At 46.8% G+C, this 10,232-nt stretch overlaps 1 protein-coding gene across 1 annotated transcript in view; it reads left to right on the forward strand.

The window, feature by feature from the left end:
• Positions 1–9,795, forward strand: part of LOC111980763 (integrator complex subunit 1-like) — an 18,120-nt gene extending 8,325 nt beyond the window's left edge. The window contains 27 exon segments of the mRNA XM_070449781.1: positions 1–176; positions 316–420; positions 644–811; positions 1,008–1,119; positions 1,226–1,384; positions 1,516–1,662; positions 1,847–1,945; positions 2,368–2,489; positions 2,784–3,041; positions 3,247–3,406; positions 3,565–3,696; positions 4,250–4,430; positions 4,702–4,831; positions 4,913–5,028; positions 5,153–5,240; positions 5,380–5,651; positions 6,804–6,933; positions 7,046–7,179; positions 7,375–7,396; positions 7,398–7,568; positions 7,863–7,990; positions 8,127–8,233; positions 8,425–8,538; positions 8,635–8,705; positions 8,828–8,919; positions 9,153–9,262; positions 9,439–9,795. Of these exon segments, the coding sequence (XP_070305882.1) occupies positions 1–176; positions 316–420; positions 644–811; positions 1,008–1,119; positions 1,226–1,384; positions 1,516–1,662; positions 1,847–1,945; positions 2,368–2,489; positions 2,784–3,041; positions 3,247–3,406; positions 3,565–3,696; positions 4,250–4,430; positions 4,702–4,831; positions 4,913–5,028; positions 5,153–5,240; positions 5,380–5,651; positions 6,804–6,933; positions 7,046–7,179; positions 7,375–7,396; positions 7,398–7,568; positions 7,863–7,990; positions 8,127–8,233; positions 8,425–8,538; positions 8,635–8,705; positions 8,828–8,919; positions 9,153–9,262; positions 9,439–9,554 (3,620 nt within the window). The 3' untranslated portion in view covers positions 9,555–9,795.
• The last annotated feature ends 437 nt before the right edge of the window (positions 9,796–10,232 follow it).

Consider the following 10,232-nt stretch of genomic DNA (forward strand, 5'->3'; position numbering starts at 1 on the left):
TGTCTCTGGTGCTGACTGAGGGGGGTCTGAAGGATGGAGAGGAGAGGGACCAGCCCATGGAGGAGGACTCCAGAGATGCTGAGCTCCTGCCAGGATACCAGTGGCTCCTACAGGACCTCCCCAAGCTACCCCTGTTCGACAGCGTCCGGGGAATGACCTCCACCGCTCTGCAACAGGTCAGTAGGGAACTGGTCTAGATCGTTCGTACCAATGTGAACTGTATTTGGCCTCATTGTCAGGTTGTAGATGACACAGAGTTATTTTCCGCTGAAGGGATGTGGTAAGAATGTGTGTTGTGTTTCTGTTCTTCCCCAGGCCATCCACATGGAGACAGACCCACAGACCATCAGCGCCTACCTCATCTACCTGTCCCAGCATGCACCAGTGGAGGAGCAGGCGTCTCACAATGACCTCGCTCTGGTAGCCCTGACACCTCTTTTCCCCAGTCATACCTCCTATTATATACCTGGGCTGTGTGTTCAGTCGAGCACCCCGTAGCAAAACGTTTTGCTCGGAGAACTAAAGTCTGTGTTCTTATTGAACAAGTTCAGGTAGTTTCAAAACGTTTTCTTCCCCACTGAACACGACCCTGTATTGCCTTCATAGTTAGATACTGAGATGGGTTTGATTTGTGATCCTCTAGGATGTGGCCCGTCTGATTGTCGAGCGCTCCACCATCATGAACAGCCTGTTCTCCAAGTACTCCTGCCGGCCCGAGTCAGACGCTGTGCTCTCGGCCCTCATCTCCATCTTCTCCAGCTACATCAGGAGGATGAGGAAGACCAAAGAGGGAGAGGACCTCTACAGCTGGGTGAGGATTGGATCTTTACTGGGAGGGGGTGGGGGCTAACCTTACGTTTTCTACATCTAAATGGAACGTGGTTTCAGACTGATGGTTGCATATTGGTAGACCCTTAGCGATCATTTCAACTAGAGGTGCTTGCTGTCAATACAGTTGTCACTGAAATTACATTACTCCTTTGACCTTTGACTATTGAACTCTATAGTCAGAATCTCAGGACCAGGTGTTTCTGCGTTGGACCACAGGGGAGACGGCCACCATGCACATCCTGGTGGTCCATGCCATGGTCATTCTCCTGACACTCGGGCCACCCAAAGGTATGTATCTCTGAATACCACACTTGTTGTTACAAACATGGCCTGTCTACTGTACCTCAGTGTCTGTTTTCAGTGTATAGTATGATTCATGTGTCTCTGTTCTCAGAGGAGAGTGATTTCTTCAACCTCCTGGACATCTGGTTCCCCGACAAGAAACCCCTCCCCACCGCCTTCCTGGTGGACACCTCCGAGGAGGCCCTGCTGCTACCTGATTGGTTGAAGCTGAGGATGATCCGGTCAGAGGTCGCACGATTGGTGGATGCAGGTACGAGTCCAAACGCATTTTAAATACATGTAGGGAGAAGTGTACATGGTGTAGGCCTAACAGAGTAAAATACGACCGTATATAAAAATATACAATTCTGGTATTTGTGATACAATGTCTGTCCTCTGCAGCGCTGCAGGATCTGGAGCCCCAGCAGCTGCTGCTGTTTGTCCAGTCGTTTGGCATCCCCGTGTCCAGTATGAGTAAACTGCTGCAGTACCTGGACCAGGCCGTATCCCACGACTCACAGACACTGGAACAGAACATCATGGACAAGAGTGAGAGAGCTTGACCACAAACTYTCCTACTACACTATATCTAMTCCACMTGGATAATGTTTGCCTCAGTTATGTAGCTAGTGCTCATAMYATTTATTCCTGAAGATTCTGTGCATAAATCTGACTATTTAGTGCTGACGGTATATTGTCTATTCCTGATGATTCTGTTTGTCCTGTGCTACAGACTACATGGCTCATCTGGTGGAGGTGCAGCATGAGCGAGGCGCCACAGGGGGGCACACTTTCCACGGGTTGCTCAGCTCCTCTCTTCCTCCTCGCAGAGGTCAGTCAGGGAAAGGGGGATACCTAGTCAGTGGTACAACTGAATGGTTTCAACTGAAATGTGTCTTCCGCATTTAACCCAATCAGAGAGGTGCGAGGGGCTGCCTTAATCGACATCCACGTCTTCAGCGCCCAGGGAACAGTGGGTTAACTGCCTTGGTCAGGGGTAGAACGATAGATTTGTACTTTGTCAGCTCGGGATTCGATCCAGCAACCTTTCGGTTACTGGTCCAACGCTCCTACCCGCAAGGCTACCTGCCACCCCATACAGTCTCATACTACTACTACGTGATTACATTTGTTTATGCCTCTCTAAGTTACATTTCTTATAAAGGTTTTGGAACAGCCCAGTAAAAACACAGTTTTGGTATTTTGGGTCCATACCTGTCAATAACCCGAAGACTATGATGTTTAACCTTACAGATAGTACTGAGGTGAACAGAGCCAAAGTTACCGTGGAAACTCCTAGTGGCTCCTTGAAGATGAGAGCCAATCAGATCCCAGTGATTGGGCCTGAGGATGACCTCACCGGCATGTTGCTTCAGGTAGGAATATATCTCTGCCTGGAGATGGATGACACATTAATACCTGTCTGAAGTCATTTTTGAAGTTTATGGAGCAAATAATTTTTTCTCTCTGATTTCATCAAGCATTTTCTTGTAGTTTGTCTGATAAAACAGACACCGAGGCTTTTTAAAACATACATCCACAAGTAGCCTACAGTGAAGTGATTGATTATCCTAGCTGACAGAGTTGTTTGGTTAGTACTGTAGTCAGATCTACCACCTGTTTTCAGAGTGCTGACTGAGGATCTAATACTTTTGGCTTTGTCTCCACAGATGTTCCCTCTGAAGGTGGACCTCCGCAGGCCCATCCCCCCTCCCCGTCCCCTCTCCCTGGCCCTGCAGCAGGCTCTGGCACAAGAGCTGGTGCGTGCCAGACAGGGGGGGCACCCCCAGCAGGGTGGGGTGGCAGTGCGTCTCCTACAGGCCCTGGCTGCCCTGCTCAGCACTGCCCATGCTGGGTCCCTCGTCATGGCCATGAACCGCAGCCACGCCCTGTCCTGCCCCATGCTGCGCCAGCTGCACCTCTACCAGGCATGATTGATTTACTCTGCTGTCCTTCGCAACAGTGCTGCATCTGTCTCTCTCTGTAGCCTATATATGTATGTGTTTCATCAGTCACCACTACGACAGAATACATGCATGTCTGTCATTACACCAAACAGATGTGAATGTATTGGGTTGTATTTTTAACGTGTTTTTCTCCTTCTCTCGGTCTTCCTCCATCTCTTCTACTCAGCGGCTGGTGTCGCAGGATGTGGCCTTCTCATCTCTCTTCTTCAAGGCTGTCATGGAGATGATGACATGGTTGGAGAACCCGGCCGTGGAGGCGGGGCCGCTGCGGGCCCTGCTCAAGTCCTTTGCTGGACAGTATTCCCAGAAGCACCGGCTCACTGATGGTGAATGCTCTTTACCATGTCCTTGGCTGTGTACAAAATGATACCCCATTGCACATATATATATTTATAATACAGACACGCGTACTTGGGCCTAGTCACAGATAGTCAAGTAATCCACTGTTAACGGTGTGATAACTGACTATGCCTATCCTCTGCAGTTCGTACAGGCTTCCTCCACCTGGCTGAGGCCCTGGCTTATCGGAGGGACTCCGAGGTGGCCGTGAGGGCTATAATCGCCACACTGAAGGCAGGGGAGAGATGTAACGCAGAGCCGGAACTGATAGGCAAAGGTATGGTACTTTAGTGCGTCGTTGACTCTCTCTCAGGCTAGAACATCAACTATCCTTACTATTTCTGCCCCAGTTTGGATGTGGTGGCTGACGTTACGCAATTTCCCCAGATCTGTTTGTTTCATTGCCGCCTCTGAGTCTCTGTTTTTCCTTTTGGTGACCTGTTCCTTCATGAGTTTATAAGCTCTTCTCTGAAACCAAACCAGACCAGCGGCTTCCAGTTTGTTTATGTCCAATATGGGCTCAGGTCTCCATCAAGCCCAGATGAAGGATTCTTTTGACTTTAAACTGGTTGCGGCCAAGCTGGTGATCTAGGTTACGCAGAAATGCGATAATGGTAGTTGGTAGTTCATAGTTTTGGTGTGTGGTTTTGGCTTGCCCCTACAATGTTTTATTTTTCCTCTGAATCACAAGATTTTTCCTGAGCTCAGCATCATGACCAGGTTCGTTTTTTTTAACCTTCTGAATGTTCCGCCGTAGCTGAGGGAATGGCACAACCATCACATCACATGACAGCTCGTAACACTCAGTACTYTTTGTTTCTTGTTCCCAGTGTTACAGGGGCTAGTGGAGGGGAAGTCTCCATATTTGGAGGAACTMCTGGCCTTGCTAATGACTATTGGAACAGAGACGGGGACCGGCTCTACCACCGCAGGCCCTGTTGCCATGGTGATAGCGCTGCTTCTCCAGGAGACTGAAGAGCAAGCTGTGAAAATGGAGGTGGATACAAACAAGTAAGCATGTAAATTCTATCACGCCTAAAATCATTCAAAACATGTATTTTTGCCCTTACTCAAACAACAACATACACATCTGGTTAACTGTGGCATTGATCTCATAGAGAACATTTTGTTTGTCTGTTTATGGCTTTGTGTTTTGTAATGCCTTAGAAATATTACTATTGTATGTTTAATAATCAGCACTTTGTTTGACTGAGGGATTGTATAGATTCATCATTCATGGAGCCCGACCTTGAGCCTGTCAATCTATTCACTTCCCTTTCAGCAGCAGCTCTGAGGTGACAAAGACCGGGTCCAGCTCAGGGCTGCTTGTTGATTGGCTTGGACTTCTTGACCCTGAGGTCACATCTGTGTGTCCCGACCTTCAGCGGAAGCTGCTCTTTGCTCTCAACAAGGTAATCTGAGCAAATATCTGTGTGTGTGTGTGTGTGTGTGTGTACGTACTTCACCACCTTACTTCATGTGGTTTATTCCAGGGTAAAGGAACTCCCTCCTACAGACCATACCTTCTGGCATTGCTGACCCATCAGTCCAACTGGACAACTCTTCATCAGTGCATCAGTGCTCTTCTCAGCAAGCAGCAAGACCAYCGGTCAGTCAKTATATCAATCCCAAATCATTACCTRCAGCAGTAGTAGTCACACTGACAGTGTTTCCCAAARAGTGAAAGTTGTATTGTAATATTCTTTAATGGTGTTGTGTATGCTGTTTTCCAGACTGGACCCGTCTTCTGCTCTGGACTTCCTGTGGGCCTGCAGTCACATCCCTCGTATCTGGCAGGGCCGGGACCAAAAGACCCCACAGGTAGCACAGTACTCCAGTCTAGCCCTAAAATAATGACTTCAATGAATCCAGTCACATGACACAAACCAGAGAACACTGTTCCCCCTCAGCCTGACTGCTTCCAACACTTCTATCTTGTGCTCGCTCCCTCTCTCTCCAGAAACAGACAGATACGTTTGTCCTGCGGTTGAACCCGGAGGAGCTTATCAGTCTGGTGGACCTCATCATGTCAGAGTCTGAGCTCAACAGCCGCGGCGACTCCTCCCCCCCTGCCAACGCCGCCGTCAATGCCAAGAGCACCCTGGACCACACCTCCTGCTCCCTCATCCAGTCACGGCTGCCCCTGCTCCACAGCTGTTGCCATGGCGACCTGGAGAGAGTGAAGAAAGTCTCGGAATACCTCATCAACTGCACAAAGAAATGGGGAGACAGGTATGGGTGTGGTGTTGGCTCTCGGACTGACAAACTTAGTCATGCTTGCCCAATGGGAATTTAATACTATTTACAGGGTGATCTGTTGCTATGTGATCTACTTTAGACAGAGACACTCTCTCTCACTCACTCACTCACTCACTCACTCACTACCCCATCTGTTCCTTCAGCAACAGCAGAAATGACAATCCATAATATTTTGGTATCATAAGGTTCAATAAAGTGCCCACAGTTAATTTATTTAGACATATTTTTCACCTTCCCTAATTAGCCCCAGTATTGAATTTGGTCTTTGGCCTCTTTAAACCGAGCTGATAAACTTGGGGCCACATCACTAGATATACCACCGGACGGAACAGTTGAAATTCACAGACTGAATATTCTGTCAGACACAACGCTGTGTGGACCAGGGGACAGGCGATAATTAGGTCTATTGGTGTGAAATTAAAACGACCAGAAGTCGTGTGTTCTGTGATCTCTTTAAAGGCTCAGTGTATTATAATAAAGCCAAGAGGATTAGGGCTGCAGCTCTACACGTGCTGCCTGTGTTGTGGATTCCCGCTCCGACTTAGCTGCCTGTCAGAGATCAGGGTGCAACTTCTCTTTGTGGAAGCCAAACCTTCTTTCATGAGTCTGCCTCTGGTTATTAAACCAATTTTAATGGGGAAACTCTGGCCAAGGTCAAGCAGCAAAATTATCTATCCAATTACAATATTTTTATGCACAGCTAAGCTGTCTTGTACAAATAGTTGCGACTGAAAACATGGGTTGCTTAAAACCCATCTTACAAAGCAGACTGTGTTTGGCCTTGTGTGGGATAAACATTTCCCTGTGTGATAGGCATTCTCCTCACAGCCTCTTCTTTTAAGGCTCATCGCTAGATAAGCTGCTGTTTATTCCAATTACATGATGGTTGTTTAAGAGACAGTGGAATCTGACTCTTGGTCAAGGTTGTTGCTGTTTATGGAAAACACCGCCAGTGATGACCAGTGAATACAAATCCTGTTGATTCGTAGACGGTCTGACATGTACGAGCCAACTAACTAAGCCTACATCAGACGAGAGCATTGTAGTAGGAGACCGTTGTGACTGTCTGCTGTGTGGAAACTGTTGTCTGATGTTTGCTAGCTGACTCCATTGTGTGTTCCTTAGTGTGATGAGTAAGCGGTGCCAGAACCTCCTGCTCCAGCTCTACCTGCACTTCCCAGAGGTCATCCAGCACGTGACCTTACCTGACGCCACCCTGAGCAGCGAGGGGGCCGCCGACGGCACCACATGCAAGGTAGACTAGACCTTCAGCTGGCTCAGTCMCRTAACTGTTTCTCAAAGCCATTGGCTGGCACAGAAGCCGTCATYYAGGTCTTAAGGACTGATGTGTGATCCCTCCCTRTCAGCACGACGTCCTGGTTCACCGTCTGGTCACGTTGCTAGGCGATACGGGAGACACAAAGTCGGCTGAGAACCGGATGTCAGACGCTAACCTGGCCTGCAGGAAGCTGGCTGTGTCCCACCCTGTCCTCCTCCTCAGGTGAACACCATGTCATTACAAACGTAGTGTTGGACATATGAATTCAATGCACCTCTTATGGTAGATTGTAGCTCCATGGCGACGTTCACTGACGTGATTTTAAAATCACCTGTGAATGTTTTTGTTCTCACCTTTGCTGTGGTAAGGTGGAAACGTCTGGAGAATGATCACAGCTTACCTTTCTTAACTTTCCAGACACTTGCCGATGATCGGAGCGGCTTCTCCACGGACGCATCCACCTCAACTTCCAGGAGTTCCGGAGCCAGAACCACCTGACATTCTTCAGCAACGTGCTGGCCATCCTGGAGCTGCTGCAGCCGTTAGTGTTCCACGGTGAACACCAGAGGGCGCTGCAGGACTGCCTGCTCTCCTTCATGAAGATCCTGCAGGTGAGGGAATGAACACGGAGCGCACTCACAGATCAGCCTCAGGGTGTTACAGTTGGTTTGGTGACATTTGCTTGTGTTTTTCTTTTCAGCGTTTCAGAGTTATTTGACTTCTCATAAGTGGGGAAAGAATAGATTGTTGCCACTATTACAGCTGTGGTTGGCTGGATATCTTGACTAGATCTAATGTGTTTTCACAGAACAGTAGTATTTCCACAAGGTGAACTGCTTTGTGCATTAAAATAACTATCTTATTGATCATGGAGTTAATAATGTTGTGGTCCATATTCCCGGCAGAACCTCAGGAGACCTCGTATGCATCCGTTGGCCGTCTTCAGTAAATATGTGCAGTTCATTCAGAAGTACATTACCCACGATGCAGCATCAGCCATTCCCTATCTACAGAAGCATTCCGATATCCTACAGTAAGTCATTGAGCTGGGTTTTTAAAAAGTGATTATTGAGACATTAGGATTGGCAACACCATTGCATTAATGTTAGTTGTTATTTCACATTGTGTGGCGCAGCGAAGGAGTGACTTGTTTTTCTCTGTCCCATTAGGGGGCTCTCGTCAGAGCACCCTGACCTGCTGCTCAAGTCCCTGCTGGCTGGCCTCACCCTGCCTGTGAAGACTGGCTCCTCTGACAGCTCTGCAGAGGACAGAGATGGTAAGCTTATCCGCTCGTGAAAACTTTGCCTTGAATGAAAAAACAAGTGAATCAGAACACATCAACAATTTGGCAAATGAAAAAATATATAATATATTAATTACACATTTTGACTGCGTACAGATACATACGAATCAACCATCTCGCTAAATGTGGTGTTTTTGACACGTGTCTGGGTTTCCTCCGATCAGATGAGTCGTCCTCTGGTTCCCTGCCCATGGTCAGTATCTCAGCCTCCGTTCCYCTGACTGCAGCTGACATGACCAAGTACCTGAAGAAGATRTCCAGGGGAGAAGCCATCGAAGGTCATTAACGTATAATACACTCTCAGGTCAGTTTAACACGTAACTTCAAGGATTTTGCTGAACTTCACCAACATTTTGCTCCCCTCTGTGTTTCAGACGTGCTGGAAGTTCTGACCGAGGTGGAGGACAAGTCCAAGAGGAATCCTGAGATCATCCAGTACTTCACTGTAAGTTTGCCTTCTAATAACACACCTTTATTATGAACAAGTAATCCCCCAACACACACTCTGCTTGGCACCACTCTGTACAGTATAAGTGAACAGGTTTTCATTGCCTTCCCTGCCCTCAGAATGACCTGCGGAGACTGATGAGTTCTACTGAGGAGTTGTGCCGTAACATGGCCTTCAGCCTGGCCCTGCGCTGCATCCAGAACAACCCGTGGTAAGATCAGAATGCTAACACCTCTAGTATTTCTCTGCTTATTTTTATAGGAATCTAGAGAGAGAGCGCTCCAGTTGTCTGACTGGATATTAATTTGTTGATGCATTGTCTAGGAATGTTTGGCTGCAAATGTTGCTGTAGTGGTAACTGTAAGGTGTTGTCTCAGTTGTCTTTCATCTCAAATAATGTTATGTGTCCTAAGTAAGATGTGTGTTTTTTCGCTGCTCTTGCAGCACTGCAGCAGACTTCCTGCCCACCTTCATGTACTGTATGGGCAGCGGGAACTTTGACGTGGTGCAGACAGCGCTTAGGAACCTGCCAGAATACGTGCTGCTCTGTCAAGGTATGATTGTCCCATCTTCTCAGCACTACACAGCTTTCGTGCTTGGTCCTTATTATGGATCTAAACTCGCAAGTTGGAAAGTAAACTGTTCTGTGTTTTCAAGATGTATAAGGATTCACGCTCAAAGCAAACATGTTTTTTTTTTCGTTTTTTTTTCATTGTGCTTTTCTTCTCAGAGCATGCAGACATCTTACTCCACAAGGCCTTCTTGGTGGGGATCTATGGGCAGATTGACACCAGCTCTATGATCTCTGAGTCCATGAAGGTCCTGCACATGGAGGCAACAACATGAGGACCCGGAGGTACAAGTCCTTCTCCTCTGACGGGAGGCAGTGTCACCATAACGTTTTTGTACAGTAGATTTAGACTTGTGTCATATACAACTGCTCTGTTCTTTTTATCCATTTGGTCAACTCATCAGGATTTATGGATTGATACGAACTGATTCTTTGATTCGAAGGTAATATCGAAGTATTCAAAAGATGGTGAAATATGATTATTGTAAAAAAGAAATAAAAATGTCACTCATGCTTGTTTTGCAGTGGTAGTGCTTCTATTATTTTAGAAATAATGAATACTGGCTATCTAACAACCAATGTCAGAAATTTTATTTTTTTTAATTAAATTTTTTTTGAAATCTTGGATTTGTGTCTCTGAAATATAATAGAAATAACATCACATAAAACCAGGGTGCCATATGATGTCTTTTCTGTTGTTTCTAACCTCAGAGGTCATACTATAATGGTGTCTGTGCTGCATGTTTAAACATTTAACAGAGAAGTCTGTTACCAGCATAAATTGTGTAGCATAATCTTTGGAATTTCAGCAGAACTAATTATTGCTTTTGGGCATCAACATTTCACCACCTCAAACAAGAGAACTGGAGCAACAGTTAATGGAGCAAGACCCTGGTGCCTTCATATTCCATGCATTCTCTGAGCCAGATCATGTTTGAAATGGCTGTCATAGT

The sequence above is a fragment of the Salvelinus sp. IW2-2015 genome, linkage group LG20 (assembly GCF_002910315.2).
Source record: "Salvelinus sp. IW2-2015 linkage group LG20, ASM291031v2, whole genome shotgun sequence".
Lineage (NCBI taxonomy): Eukaryota > Metazoa > Chordata > Actinopteri > Salmoniformes > Salmonidae > Salvelinus > Salvelinus sp. IW2-2015.